The sequence below is a fragment of the Papaver somniferum genome, unplaced genomic scaffold (genome assembly GCF_003573695.1).
Source record: "Papaver somniferum cultivar HN1 unplaced genomic scaffold, ASM357369v1 unplaced-scaffold_65, whole genome shotgun sequence".
NCBI lineage: Eukaryota > Viridiplantae > Streptophyta > Magnoliopsida > Ranunculales > Papaveraceae > Papaver > Papaver somniferum.
In genome coordinates, this window is record NW_020649304.1 from 787,456 (window position 1) to 803,192 (window position 15,737).

Consider the following 15,737-nt stretch of genomic DNA (forward strand, 5'->3'; position numbering starts at 1 on the left):
GTAGGTTGATATTGAAAAGGTTTTGGTGTACTTGGTACCCTCGTAATCTCACATTGTATATGTATGTATCCCTAGTAGCAAAAAATAATGAACCATATGATATACAAACGTGGGGATCTATGTGATTTTTTATCGCTTTATTCACTAATTTTCCTAATAAAGGTGCACGTACATAGTATGAACCTGCGCGGCGACTCATGTGGACACTAGTCAATCATAGTAAGCTCAAGTTAAATAATATGGAGAGTATGGAAGCAAGGAAGTGGAAACTTAGAGCAAAAGAAAATGGGTTCAGGTGGGGGATGATAACACTGGCTACTTTTCACAGAATTTGTAGTGCAAGGAAACAAAGGAACACAATAGCTAAACTTCAAATAAGTGGTATGGACTTCTTTGGCCAGAATGTGATTAAGGAAGAAATCCGAAATTACTACATCAACCTCTTTTCTGCTCATAATAGTTCAACAATTTCACTGGATCATCTCCAATTTTCTAAAGTAGATGATGATATAAGAGTGTGGAAGGAAAGAAGTTTCACAGAGGATGAATTTTGGGGGTTGTCAAGAAAATGGGTTGCAATAAATCACCTAGATCTGATGGATTCTCTTTATAGTTTTATAAGAGCTGCTGGAGTACTATCAAGTTGGATTTCATGAGCATGCTCAATGATTTTCATTGATATGGTTCAGTGGATTGGAGACTAAACAACTCTTTTATCACTCTAATTCCCACGAAAGAAGATTCTTATACCCCAAAGGATTTTAGACCTTTAAGTTTGATCAGTAGTACTTATAAGATTATTTCTAAAATACTTGTTGAAATACTTAAAGTGGTTATGCAAATTTTTATATCTGACTATCAAGGTGCTTTCATTAAAGAAAAGAAAATTCTGGATGGTATACTCATTTCAAACGAGCATGTTGATAGTAGGATTACATCCAAGAAACCAGGTGTTATTTGTAAGATTTACATGGAGAAGGATTTGGATAATGTTTATTCGAGTGCACTTTTTAACATTTTATACATACATGGCTCTGGTGATAGATGAATCTCATGGATGAAGTGGTATGTCACTTCCACCTACCTTTTGTTCTTGTTAACAGTGCATCTACAGAAAGATCTAAGCCTTTTAAAGGTTTAAGAAAGTGTGACTCTCTTTCTTATAGTGGTAGAGGTGCTATCTAAAATCATTAATGATGATGTTCAAAGAGGCCAACTGGATGGTTTTCAAGTTACTGACACTAGTGCAGTGATATCTCACCCCTAGTTTGCTGACGACACCCTAATCTTTGTTGATGCTAAGGAAGATGAGGTAACCAGATTATTTATCATTATAACCATCTTTGAAAACCTAACATGTGTGAAATTAAATTTAAAGAAAAGCACAATGGTGAGTGTGGGTGATGATGAAGTTGTTACTCTCTTTACAAAGGAATTGGGTTATAAAACTGAAGCTTTGCCTATTAAGTATTTAGGACTACCCATTGGAGCTAGTTGAAAAAACATCGCTATCTGGGATGTTGTTTTAGAAAAAAAATGGAAGTGAGACTTTCTTCTTGAAGAAAAAAATACTCAATAAAGCAGGAAGAGTTGCTCTGATCAAGGGATATCTCTCTAGTTACCTATTTATTTCTTGTCTCTTTTTCATCTTCTAGTGAGTGTTGAGAAGAATATGACCGAGTTGATGCGTAATTTTCTGTGAGGTGTTGTAGAAGGTTAAAAAAAAAAGATGGCGTGAGTGGGTTGGAAGAGAATCAGTTATCTAAAAACAATGGTGGATTCAGAATTAAAAATCTTGGCCTTACGAATAAAACCTTACTTTGCAAATGGGTTTGGAGATACTCTACTCAAAGGAATGCACTTTGGAGGAAGATTGCACAACAAAAATGAAGATGTTGCATTGCCTGCTGATGACTCTCAAGTTACCTATTTACTTATTGTCTCTTTTTCATCTTCTAGTGAGTGTTGAGAAGAATATGACCGAGTTGATGCGTAATTTTCTGTGAGGTGTTGTAGAAGGTTAAAAAAAAAAGATGGCGTGAGTGGGTTGGAAGAGAATCATTTATCTAAAAACAATGGTGGATTCGGAATTAAAAATCTCGGCCTTACGAATAAAGCCTTACTTTGCAAATGGGTTTGGAGATACTCTACTCAAAGGAATACACTTTGGAGGAAGATTGCACAACAAAAATGAAGATGTTGCATTGCATGCTGATGACTCTCATGTTCAAGGGAGAATCTTATGGAATAATGTTACTGATTTGGTTCCAGATGTTCAAAGATTTGTGACTTTCAAGCTAAAGTGTGGCAGATACATTAGATTATGGCATAAAAATGGGTTGATAGAGGTTGTCTTAAGGACCTTTTCCTGTTATTTATAAATCCTCTAAAAACAATCAAGCAACTGTTGCTGAGATGATCTCAAATTGAAAATGGGAAGGAAATTTCATCTTCTCTAAATTCGAGCGAGCAAATGGAGTGGGACTTACTTAAAAGAGACTTAGGTAGAGCATCAAATCTGGTAGAAGAAGAAGATGAAGCAAAGTTTATGGATAATTTCAGTTCCAATAATTGTTATGAGGGTATTTGAAAATACAGTGGAAGACTGCAGGTATGAGAAGTTTCTTTGTCTAAATAATATTCCCAACAAGGTCAGTTTTCAGTTATGGGCGGCATTCAATAATTCTCTTCCTACTAAAACTATGCTTATTCACCGTGGTTGGAAGATGGACTCGGATGTATATGTTCTTTACAATTATGAAAGAGAAACGGCAGATCATATGCTTATGCACTGTAGCTTTTCATTTGAGGTATGGGATTACTTCATTAAAGGTTTTCATGTATCACGGCCTTTACCATCTACTATTCTTCAACTTTTTACGTCTTGGGAGTGGAATATTTTAAGTGGAAGAAGCAGATCAATTTGGGGTGTAGCTCACTACGCTATCTTCTGGAACATATGGAACGAAAAAAACAATAGAGAGTTTGGTTCTAGTAAAAAGTTTGTTTCTAGTAAAAAGTCTGTGGAAGAGATTATCATGTTGGTTAAACAGACTATTGTCTTATGGAAATGTGACACATATATCTTCAAATATGTTGATATCAACTCAATTTACATAACTGGGAAACAATACTACATATGTAGGCTAGTCCCTACGACTTTAAACTTGTAACTCTTGTTCTCAGGATTTGCCTGTTTTTCTCTCTTAAAAATAACCTTTTCTCTTCGGGAAAAAAAAACCTTATTTGTGTGTTTTTCACTAAATTTTGGTATATAAATAGGTCTACATGAAATATTGGTTATTTTCTTCATCATTAATTTTACTAGTATGGTTTCACGTGGTACCGTTGATCCTATTCTTCATTGTAATGTCTCGGTAATCTTCGCTTAAAAAAAATCGCTTGAATCCTTAAAATATTTACATAGCTAATCATAAAAATTAGAAAATATTTTTTAATGTGATTAATTCATGAGCGGAAATTCAATTCAATCAGATCATTTTGATCTACAGATACGAAAGGAACAACTCAATAGAGAAAGAACACAAAATGTTTGTTTGATTCGTTGGCTAAAGCAAAAGAAAAACATGGTCCATAAAAGTTAGAAAAAATTTCAAAATTTTGAGAGAGAGAGAGTGTACTCGGATTGATTCAAAAACTTTCGAATTTTCGACTCAAAAATTAGGTAATCAAGATGGTTACAAGATTGGGGAAATGGATGCTCATGGATTAAATTTCAAAATTATCTTCTCTTCATCCATTGGAGCATGGATAAGTAAAATTCTGAAAGAGATCACTCTGAATCAAAATGGGGAAAATGGTATAGAAGGCAATTTTTCTTTTCTGATTGAAAGGTTAATTAACGCTAGAGGAGAATTTCTCAAAATAGATAGAGCAGATGAAAGCAAAGCAAGTAATAAAGCACTGTTTGTTCCTATGGGGAAAGATATGTATGGGTGGGTAAGATTTTATGACCTACTCAACAAACTAATGGGCAAGAAATCATTTACTCCTCAAAGGATACTGCTGAGAAATGAATTTCCTGCAAAACAAAGCTTTAACACAATTAGTAGATCACTCCTTACCTTCAGTTGTACTGCAGTTGGGAACATTTCATGGAACTAGGTTGCTAAGAAATTACGATAAAGCTGGCATAAAACAAATATTTAAAGCTCACAATCATCAACAACAACCAAGCCTTCTTCCAACCTAATAATGATGCATAATGAGATAGTTGTTGGAAACCAATTAAATGGTATTGTCAACATACTAGCATTGAAATCAATAGATTTGTTGATGAAGACGTCACTATTAATGCTAGATCGTTGTATCAAGCTCAAAATTGGGTCAAAATAAAAGGTCTTCTAGTAAAACTATGGTCAAAATATGCTTTTGATCAGATTGGTGAAGCAATGGGAGGTCTAGCAGAGGTTGATCACCACACGATGGAGAGGAACCCAGCATGTTGCAGATTGATAGTTAAAAGCATTGTATAATACATACCAGCATCTCTTAACATCACAATCAAATACATAAATATGATTCTGGCGATAGAATGAGACTTTGCTTACTCGCCTGGAAAAAATAAAGATGACGATTCACTCCTACCAACAAACTTTGCAACTTCTGGATAAAGGCACACAAAATTCACATTCAAATTTTGAAAGGTCTGACACTCCCTGTCATTGCAATAATGCAGCCCCAACGGTTCAAAATAAATGGACTAAAACTAACCACGTGGAGAGGGGTTCCCACAACAATCACTGACTTTTCAATAGGTTCAACGGCAACAAAGTCAATAATGGTCAAAATCAGGTCAAGCAAAAAATAGAAAATAACGGTTTCAGAAGCATCTAAAACTCCAGTCAAAGCTTTTTCAATAAATATTTTCCTAAAATCAAGCTACCTCAACCGGCAGTTACAGAAGATGCTATCATGGCAGGAACTGAAAGGGGGCTTCTACAAATTGAAGGTTTCTCTCTCATACCAACAGAGATCTTAGTTCCAAATACAAATCTATCTTACAATCTGAACAAAGAAATTGTGAAAATCAATGTCATTCATAACACAATGGATTTGATTATGGAAGCAACAATCAATATTGGTGCAAATTTTGGTGATCTGGAGGAAAGAGCAAGAGCACTTTATGTAGATATAGTGGCAAATAGCATCTCTCCAGTTCTGGAAAGAAACAACACTTTACCTCCAAGAGTGGATGAAGTTATACAAGTGACATACACAATTGAAAACATCACAGAAGAAAGAGAAGATGGCACTGATATTTTTGAAGATGCGGTTAATTTGGCCTCAAATGGACTCAATGGATATTAGAGTATTAGTATGGAATATGAGAGGGCTAACAACAACAGATTAAATGGATGCCTTAATAGATCAAATTAAGAAGACTAAGCCAAATGTGTGTTTAATCCAAGAGACACACATGATGAAAATAAATAATTGGTGTGTGACAAACATTTGGGAAAATGATCAACATCAATAGAGAGATAACCTATCTCAAGGTTTATCTGGAGGTCTATTAACAATATGGGATGATAACATGTTTGAATGTATAGAAGATATCCTAGGACCTAATACTTTGTCTCAAAAGTTAAAATGCAGAAGTGATAACTTTGAGTGGTGCGTTACTAATGTGTACTCTCCTTGTACATATTGGTAGAGATGGGAACTTTGGGAAGAAGTAGAAGACTTAACAGGATGGGCAACAGAAAATTGGGTTCTAGCAGGAGATTTCAATGCAATAAGGATAAGGAGAGAAATGAATAATGCAGGGGGTTCAGGAAGAAATAGAAGAATATTCAATGAATATATGGAAGAACATGGTTTAGTGGATCTACCCTTGAATGGTGGATTTTACACATGGAGTGATATGCAAGAAGACCCATTATTGTGTAGGCTGTATAGAATCATAGTATCACCATAGTTTGAAAGAAAATTTCCCATGCTAACTCAAACTGTTCTATCTAGGACACTGTCAGATCATTCAACACTATTGTTAACTACTTCAAATATGTTGAGGGACAAACCACCATTTAGAGTATAGAGTTCCTGGTTCTCTCATCATGACTTAATAAAAAATCTGAAGCTTTGGTGGGACACAATGGTATTCAGTAGGTCTAAAAGTTGGATTATGTCCAAGAAACTGCAAAATTTAAAATTCTTTCTTAAAAGATGGAGCAGAGAGACATATGGTAAAGTAAAAAGTAAGAAAAAGGAACTAACTACAAAGATAGATGCACATAATCCTTGGAAGAAAATGGTACTTTATCCTCTCAACAATTTACAAAAAGAGCAGAATGGAGAGCAAAGTTAAAGCAAATCAACCTTGATATTGCTAGAAAATGGCTAACAAAATAAAAACAACAACATTTCAAAGAAGGAGATGCAAACACAAAATACTTTCATGATATGGAATATGGAAGGTGAAGGAGGAATACTATGCAGAAACTAGTCATCAATGGAGAAGACAACTTTTGATAGGAGGACATAAAGCAAGAAATCTCAAGTTAACAAGATAACCACCCAATTAGACCATTAATGAATCCAGAATTATTCACAAGAATCTCTATAGAAGAAAGTAATGAAGTTGAAAAGCAAATATCTGTGGAAGAAGTTTGGTCAGTCATCAAACACTTCAAAAACAACAAATCTCCAGTCCTTGATGGTACAATATGGAGTTTTATAAGGTGGAATGAGAGGTGATTCAAAAAGACTTCATGGATGTCATGGCTGAATTTGAAAATGAGCTGAAGCTGGATTGGATGACAAACTGTTATTTCATTAGTTTGATACCCAAAAAAGAAAAAGTTGGGTCTCCACAAGATTTCAGACCAATAAGTTTGGTTAGTAGCATCTACAATATATTATTTAAGGTGTTAACTCAGAAATTTAAGAAGGTGCTACCCAAATTGATTTCAGAAAACCAAGGAGATTTTATTGCTGATAAGAAAATTCTAGATGAAATTCTAATGCAGGAGAATTGATTGATTCTAGGTTCGAAGCAAAGAAGCCAGGAGTTTTGTGTAAACTAGAAATTCAAAAAGCATTTAATATGTCAGTTGGCACACAATCAACAATGTACTACACTCATATGGTTTTGGTGAAAATGGATCAAATGGGTAGAGTAGTGTGATAACAGCTCAACATGAAATGCTGGTGAATGGTAGTTCCACAAAAAGATTCAAACCTCAAAAAAAATTTAAGACAATGAGACCCTTGTCACCTTTTATTTTCATTATAGTTGTAGAAATATTCTCTAAGCTCATGAAGAATGTTGTGCAGCTTAATATGATCTTCGGTTTTAATATCAACTCCATTCAAATCTCACATATCCAGTTTTCCGATGACACAATTAGTATTTTTGGATGCAACTGAAGAAGAAGCTGACAACTTGGTGATCATTCTTCAAATATTTGAAGCTATTACAGGCCTGAAGGTAAACTTCACTAAAAGCTCGGTTATTAGCATTGGTGCAGATAACTCAGTTGCTTCTATTGCTGAGATTCTAAGATGTAAAATTAAAGTATTACCTCTAAAATATTTGGGAATGGTTGTGGGTGCTACTTCAAGAAGCTCTAGTATTTGGGATTCCGTTATAGAGAAACTTCAAAAAAAAAAAAAAAAGCTCCATGGAAGAGGAAGTTCTTCACTAAAGCAGGCAGGATACTTTTGATATAAACTTCATTGTCCAGCCTCCTAATTTACTATATGTCCATATTCCAAATGCCAGTATCTATAGAGAAAAAAATAACCAGATAATGAAATATTTTCTTTGGGGATCTACTGCTGACAAGAAAAGAAATAATTGGGTAGCTTGGGATAGATCTTGCAAACCAAAGAAATTGGGTGGCTTGGAAATCAGGAATCTCAGACTCAACAAGAAGGTTTTGAAAAAGCGGGGGTCTAACAACACCACCCAATATTTTGTTTAGCAATCTGTATGGACTAACTCCGAAATACTTTGCTAGAGAATCAACTAGACAGTTAGACTCAATCTAGATAAAAGTATCTCAAGGAGTTAATATCTCTCTCTTGATTTGATTTTTACTCAAGCTAAAATCAATAGCGAGTCTTTATCAAATACAAGGAATAACTTGGACGGTACCAAAGACCAATGTCCAAGGATCAACAATATCAATCAACAACCAAAGGTTGGATTTCCATTTGATGATCACGAACGCACACATGTATTATTTCAATTATATAAAATATAATGGGAAAAGAAATAACACAGACACCAGAAGTTTTGTTAACGAGGAAACCGCAAATGCAAAAAAAACCCGAGACCTAGTCCAGATTGAATACACACTGTATTAAGCCACTACAGACATTAGCCTACTCCAAGCTAACTTCGGACTGGACTATAGTTGAACCCAAATCAGTCTCCCACCCATCCAAGGTACAGTTGTACTCCTACGCCTCTGATCCCAGCAGGATACTGCGCACTTGATTCCCTTAGCTGATCTCACCCACAACCAAGAGTTGCTGCAACCCAAAATCGCAGACTTGATAATAAACAAATCTGTCTCACACAGAAAAGTCTATCAAAGGATAAATTTGTCTCCCAAAAATAAACCCTAGGTTTTGTTCCGTCTTAAGATATGAAATCAACGTGAACAGGAACCAATTGATAATCTGGTCTTATATTCCCGAAGAACAACCTAGATTAATCAATCACCTCTCTACAATCCTTCCTGAATACACAAGCGTTTTGTCGAGGAATCACAAACAGTGAGACGAAGATGTTTGTGACTTATTTATCTTGCCTGTCGGAGAACTCTCACGATCTCAAGCCAATCAAAGATTGTACTCGTACAATAGAAGATGCAAGATCAGATCACACAACTACGATAAAAGTAGTATCGGTCTGGCTTCACAATCCTAATGAAGTCTTTAAGTCGTTAACCTGGTTTTAGAGAATAAAACCAAAGGTTAAAGGAGAATCGACTCTAGCGAGCGCACTAGTATCACACAGACGTGTGGGGATTAGTTTTGCACAATGCTAGATGTCTCCTTTATATAGTCTTCAAATCAGGGTTGTGCCTTAGTTACAGAGCAATCCATATTCACCGTTAGATGAAAACCTGATTTAAATTCAAGCTAATATTTCTCAACCGTTAGATCGAAAACTTAGCTTGTCATACACACTTGGGTAGACGTTTACTGGGTTTGTGAAAACCATGCCCAAACGTGTACGTGTATGTTGGTTCAACATAGTAACCCAAAAGGTTAACCATATGAGCATTTCATATTAACCTTGTTCTTCTTCACCATAACTAGTTCAATTGACTCAAATGAAATAGTTAGAGAGTTGTTCAATTGCTATGAGATCTTATGTAACTACACAAGACACAATTGAAACAAAGATGATTCGATTGAATCGGCTCATGAACTTTATAGCCACGATTTGCATAAAGCATTCCTTAGTAATTTAAGTTTCATGTTCAGAGAACATCTTTAGATCATAACCTTTTAAGCTCACAAACAAGTTCGCGGACTTAAGACAACCGGTGGAGTTTTCCAAACTCAGCAGAAAATCTCGGCAAAAAGACTTTCGCCAGTTCGCGGACTAGGTTCGCAGACTGAGTTCGCGGAATTACACGCAAACGAGTTTTTGGAAAATCCCAGTAGAAATTCTCGGTACAAGAACTTCCGTCAGTTCGCGGATTGAGTTCGAGGACTGGGTTCGCGGACTTGGCAAAGCCAATTCCTCCGGTTTCTCTCAATCAACAAAGTTCGAAAACTTCGGATTAAGGAATACATGGTTATGTAATATAAACTCTCATTCCAATCATTGAGACATTTTCAAAGGACGTTATATAGCCGTTATTCACAGACCGTTCGCGTCAGAGCAATTCTCAAAGTAATTGAAACTTTTCATGACTTTTGTCACTATGTGAAGATAAACTTGATCAAAGCGAAACGCTTTACCAACACATGATTTCGAGATATAGATAGGCGATATATACTCGGCTCGAAATATCAAATGTGTATGATCCAGCCTATATAACATACGACTTTTGTCTCATAAGAAGTAGGAGATAGAAGAGATAGACTTTTGAGTGATATATAAGTTCAAGTCTCCACATACCTTTTTTTTGATGAAGTTCCACGGTTCCTTGAGTAGATCTTCGTCGTTGTATGATGAATCGCCATGAATTCCTTGAGCTCAACTACACTTTTCTATCCTAGTCCGAGACTTAGCTATGTAGGCTAGAAATTAAGACTCATAGTTTTGATCACTAACATTGACAAACATGCTTGAGATAGCAACGCATGCGAGGTCGACAGAGCTACGCTCTAACAATCTCCCCCTTTGTCAATTTTAGTGATAAAACTATTAATACATATGGAATACAAAAAAGATAAATTTAGTGGCTCCTATTCCATAGTCTAATCTTCAACGTTCCCTGCAATCTTCGTCCTTCCAAGTACTCCAATGATCCCAAAGGTTGTAAGTTTAGCATCACCGTTGTTGAAGATCCATAGCTATAACAATGAGAGAAATCGAGATTCTCGATCATTATTATACAATGTCATAGTATTATTATGTAACATCAAAGTCCAATTTATCACGACTTTAACAATACTATGGTGATATGTATCACTCCCCCTTAGTCAATACTCCATCTCGATCATGGAAACCACTCCCCCTTACACAATGATCCAAAAACCATATGTATTTGTAGTGTGAACTACAATATTTCTCCCCCTTTTTGTCAATAAAATTGGCAAAGGTACAAGAACGGGATCATAATGAAATTTTCACAAGAGACATTTCATGACTAAAAGAAAAATACATACCAACTTAATTTAGATGCAATCATAAAGCCGAAGCTAAATGCATTCATCAAGGAGTTTTAAGATACAAGATAACCCCCTATAAAATTCCACAGCCGCACATCCCGCAAGATATTACCATTAAGCACAAGTTCAAAAGAACTCTCCCCCATTTGATGTCATTCCCGAAAGAACAGCAAAAGCGACCTTAATTTCGAAAGAAAAGAAGGACTTTTAAATTGGACACCAAAAACCATAAAAATGATTTTCTATATCCAAAACTCAACCAAATTAATCACAAGAAAATCCATGATTAATTTAATTGGAATACGCAACTAAATCAAACCACAAAAGTGATCAATTTAATTTAAGGTGCTCATCATAAGTAAACTTACGGAGCTACGACTAAGATAATCATACGGAGATGACTAACTTAATCGTTCACATACTCAACATAAGGAAAAACCTTACGAAATATACGACTACATCAACCAATAGAACATGATTTGTATAGTCGTTCATATACTCAACACAAGAACTTGTGGAATATATGAAAACTCAACTAGACTAATTACAAGAGAACTTATAATTAATCTAATTGGAAAACAAACAACCAAACCAATCACAAAAGTAATCAATTTAATTGTCAAAGGATTTGCTCGACAAAAGAAGACTTTCAGAGCAAATAACTAAATAACCAACCAATATAATTAATTTAGTTCATAATGCTCAACATATAGCATTTTATAGAACAACCAACAAATCCAATAAGAATAATTGACTTATTTGTATCGTGCTCTACATAAGACACACAATGGAGCCTTCACGGTAAAACATAACAAAATGGATCAATGAAGATCAATACCGTGGATAACATATAAGGATCTATTCTATTTTCCACCATAACGACAAAATAGACTTTATTCTTGTCAAACAAAAGATTTTATCCTATTTTCCATCAAATACATGACTGCATAGGCATACCTTTTGTAATTGTCAAAATTCCATTCGTCCTTTCATTAATACGAATACCAATTCATGAACGACTTTACTTTTGACAGCATATGGGACCTTTAAGTTCATTGACGCAAACAATACATATCCCATAAAAATATTGCAATACTTCAAAACAGATTAATACTGCAATAATATCATCCTCCAAATATTTTTAGAATTTAATACCAATAAACCTAAAAAAAAAATAAGAAGATGAAAACAAAAATAGCTGTGTGTAGTCACAATCATCGCTATTCAAAGCAGTAGTTATTTTTCTAACGAAACCAAAAAGAAGATATACTAGGCAACAATTCCTTTGAGAAATACTTTATCATTCCCGAACTCCTTGTTATCGACAACCATCGGGACATAAGGTTCACAGAGATAAGTGTCAATACCCACGAACTGTCTTGGCTGAAGAGGTCGAATTAGGGTCCTCTGAATTTCCAAAGATTTAGACACGAACGTCTTTATTTCATAAATCTCCCTTCTTATTTCCTTTAACTCATCAAGAACATCGGAAAACTTCTGAGAGTTAGAAGAAACAGCCCTGGATTTTCTTGTATTCCTTCTTTTTTCTTTTCAGGGACTTAGAGACAGGAGATTTTTCTTTTTCCTTGATTGAAGACTTAACAATCATGTTGACATCCTTTCCATCTGAAGACATAGTGCTTTGAGAACAGTTATAAACAACTGGATTTGTGTGATTGAATCACTTAACTCAACAAGCAGTCTTATATAGGATGTCAAGAGGAAAAAGGAATGTAGGGTTCGAAACCTATTGATAGGTTCGTATACGCACAACTCTAAAACCCTATAAAGAGTAGAATTGTCGATAATAACCCTTTCTTTTATTTGATAGACAAAAAAATAACAAAACTAAAAAAAGAAGGAAAAACTCTTCTGAAGCCTAGATCAGCAGTCAATCTTGTCTCTTTTCGAACAGGCACATGAGACAAGATTTTCCCAACAACACAATCACGTTGTGTTGCGATGAACAACGATTTGTCCATTTTTTCCTCATGGGAGGAATCCTCTGATCTTTGCCCATCAAAAAAATTTGACCATATTTTCTTTTCAAATGGTCTTATTCTATCCTTGAAAACCAACTTATTAGACGAAGATAAGATCCTACATACCTCGGCGGCCTTCCGAGCAAGTTTCAGCTTCCTTGATAATCAATCTGCTCTTCGTTGAAGTTTGCTGGCGTGCCTTATTTGGTGCTTGCATTTGTAACACCTTGATAGTTCGTGTCCCTTCATCGAACAAAACGAGCACGTCAAACTTGGATCGTATTCAGGCATCTGAGATGTGCAAGCAGACAGACATACAGTTGATCCCGAAACATCACTGAAAGGGTTTCCAGTTGTCGGATTCGAAGAATCTTCCACCTTGATTGGGTTTCCCTCTTCTCCGAACCCATTGAGGTTGATATATGTATTGCGACAAGTATCAAATCGATGTTTTCACAAAGAAGCCCTACACTTGATTTCCTATCTTCATCGGAATCATAGGTTTCAGACATTTCATCAAGTGTAACAGCTAGACCTTTGTTCACAGTGTATTTTCTACGATTTGGGAATTCATTAGCAAAATGGACAAAACCCTTACACTTAAAGCACTGAGGAATGTCTTCGTCATCGGCCTCGTCAGCATCCCTGTTTTTAGGAGGTACGCGACCGTGAGGTTTGTCTGGTGACTTAGGTTTGTCTCTTGAAAACCGTTTACTTCTCTTCAACAGAAGATCCCTAAACTGTCTTGTGATCAAGGAGACTGATTTGTCAAGGTCTTCATCCGAAAAATCATCCTCAGACTGATCATCCTCAGAGACATGAACACTCTTACCTTTGACCAGTAATTTAGTGTTCTTCTGTGATTTAAAGGCAACATCCTTACCGACTTTGGATGTATGCTCATGGTCAAAGATCTTAAGCTTTCCAACCAAGGTGTTTCTGGAAAGATTATCGAGGTTATTCCCCTCAACGATGGCATGCTTCTTAGACTCGTATCTAGATGGCAGCGATCTGAGAATTTTCATTACAATGTCCTTTTCAGGAATAGTCTTACCCAATGCAAAAGATGCATTAACAATTTTAGACACTTTATGATTAAACTCATCAAATGTTTCTTCACCTTCCATACGAAGGTTCTCCCAATCGGAATTAAGGTTTTGAATCCTGGCATCCTTTTCACTGGAGTTGCCTTCAAATACGGTTTCTACGATATCCCAAGCATCTCTAGATCTAGTGCAGTTTGTCACATGATGCTGAAGATTTGGGGTAATGGCATGTATGATAGCATTCAAACCGTCGGAATTTTTATTTGCAGCAGTTATCTCAACAACGGAGTATTCACCAATAGGTTTGGGAACGTTTACATCACCGACTGCCACAACGGGAGCATCATAGCCATTAACCACATATACCCATGATTGAAAATCACGCGATTGAAGAAAAGCTCGCATAACAATTTTCCACCATAAGTAATTGGAGCCATCGAAGACTGGTGGTACGTTAATAGAGATAGCACCTTTGTCCATAGAGTCAGATCGGTACAAACACAGACTGATGAGGTCTTAGCGTGTTTGCCTGCTCTGATACCAATTGAAAAAGCGGGGGTCTAACAACACCACCCAATATTTCGCTTAGCAATCTGTATGGACTAACTCCTAAATACTTTGCTAGAGAATCAACTAGACAGTCAGACTCAATCTATATAAAAGTATCTCAAGGAGTTAATGTCTCTCTCTTGATTTGATTTTTACTCAAGCTAAAATCAATAGCGAGTCTTTATCAAATACAAGGAATAACTTGGACGGTACCAAAGACCAATGTCCAAGGATCAATCAATATCAATCAACAACCCAAGGTTGGATTTCCAATTGATGATCACGAACGCACAACCAGTATTATTTCAATTATATAAAATATAATGCGGAAAAGAAATAACACAGACACCAGAAGTTTTGTTAACGAGGAAACCGCAAATGCAGAAAAACCCCGGGACCTAATCTAGATTGAATACACACTGTATTAAGCCGCTAAAGACACTAGCCTACTCCAAGCTAACTTCGAACTGGACTATAGTTGAACCCCAATCAGTCTCCCACCGATCTAAGGTACAGTTGTACTCCTACGCCTCTGATCCCATCACGATACTGCGCACTTGATTCTCTTAGATGATCTCACCCACAACCAAGAGTTGCTGCAGCCTAGATTAATCAATCACCTCTCTACAATCCTTCCTGACTACACAGGAGGTTTGTCGAGGAATCACAAACAGTGAGACAAAGATGTTTGTGACTTCTTTATCTTGCCTATCGGAGAACTCTCACGATCTCAAGCCAATCAAAGATTGTACTCGTACGATAGAAGATGCAAGATCAGATCACACAACTACGATAAAAGTAGTATCGGTCTGGCTTCACAATCCCAATGAAGTCTTTAAGTCGTTAACCTGGTTTTAGAGAAAAAACCAAAGGTTATAGGAGAATCAATTCTAGCGAGCGCACTAGTATCACACAGATGTGTGGGGATTAGTTTTGCATAATGCTAGATGTCTCCTTTATATAGTCTTCAAATCAGGGTTTTGCCTTAGTTACAAAGAAATCCATATTCACCGTTAGATGAAAACTTGATTTAGATTCAAGCTAATATTTCTCAACCGTTAGATCGAAAACTTAGCTTATCACACACACTTGGGTAGACGTTTACTGGGTTTGTGAAAATCATGCCCAAACGTGTACGTGTATGTTGGTTCAACATAGTAACCCAAAAGGTTAACCATATGAGCATTTCATATTAACCTTGTTCTTCTTCACCATAACTAGTTCAATTGACTCAAATGAACTAATTAGAGAGTTGTTCAATTGGTATGAGATCTTATGTAACTACACAAGACACAATTGAAACAAAGATGATTCGATTGAAGCGGCTCATGAACTT

General features: G+C 36.0%; 1 protein-coding gene across 1 annotated transcript; it reads left to right on the forward strand.

Moving 5' to 3' along the window:
• Positions 1-239: 239 nt before the first annotated feature.
• Positions 240-1,048, forward strand: LOC113343653. Its single transcript, XM_026587789.1, has 2 exons — positions 240-642; positions 690-1,048. Exons 1-2 carry the CDS (start codon positions 240-242, stop codon positions 1,046-1,048), a joined length of 762 nt encoding a protein of 253 aa, XP_026443574.1.
• The last annotated feature ends 14,689 nt before the right edge of the window (positions 1,049-15,737 follow it).

Coding starts and splice junctions, on each gene's coding strand:
- LOC113343653 (XM_026587789.1), top strand. CDS start 240: ATGGAGAGTATGGAAGCAAGGAAGTGGAAACTTAGAGCAAAAGAAAAT. Junction 643..689: donor AGCTGCTGGAGTACTATCAA/GTTGGATTTCAT, acceptor GATATGGTTCAG/TGGATTGGAGACTAAACAAC.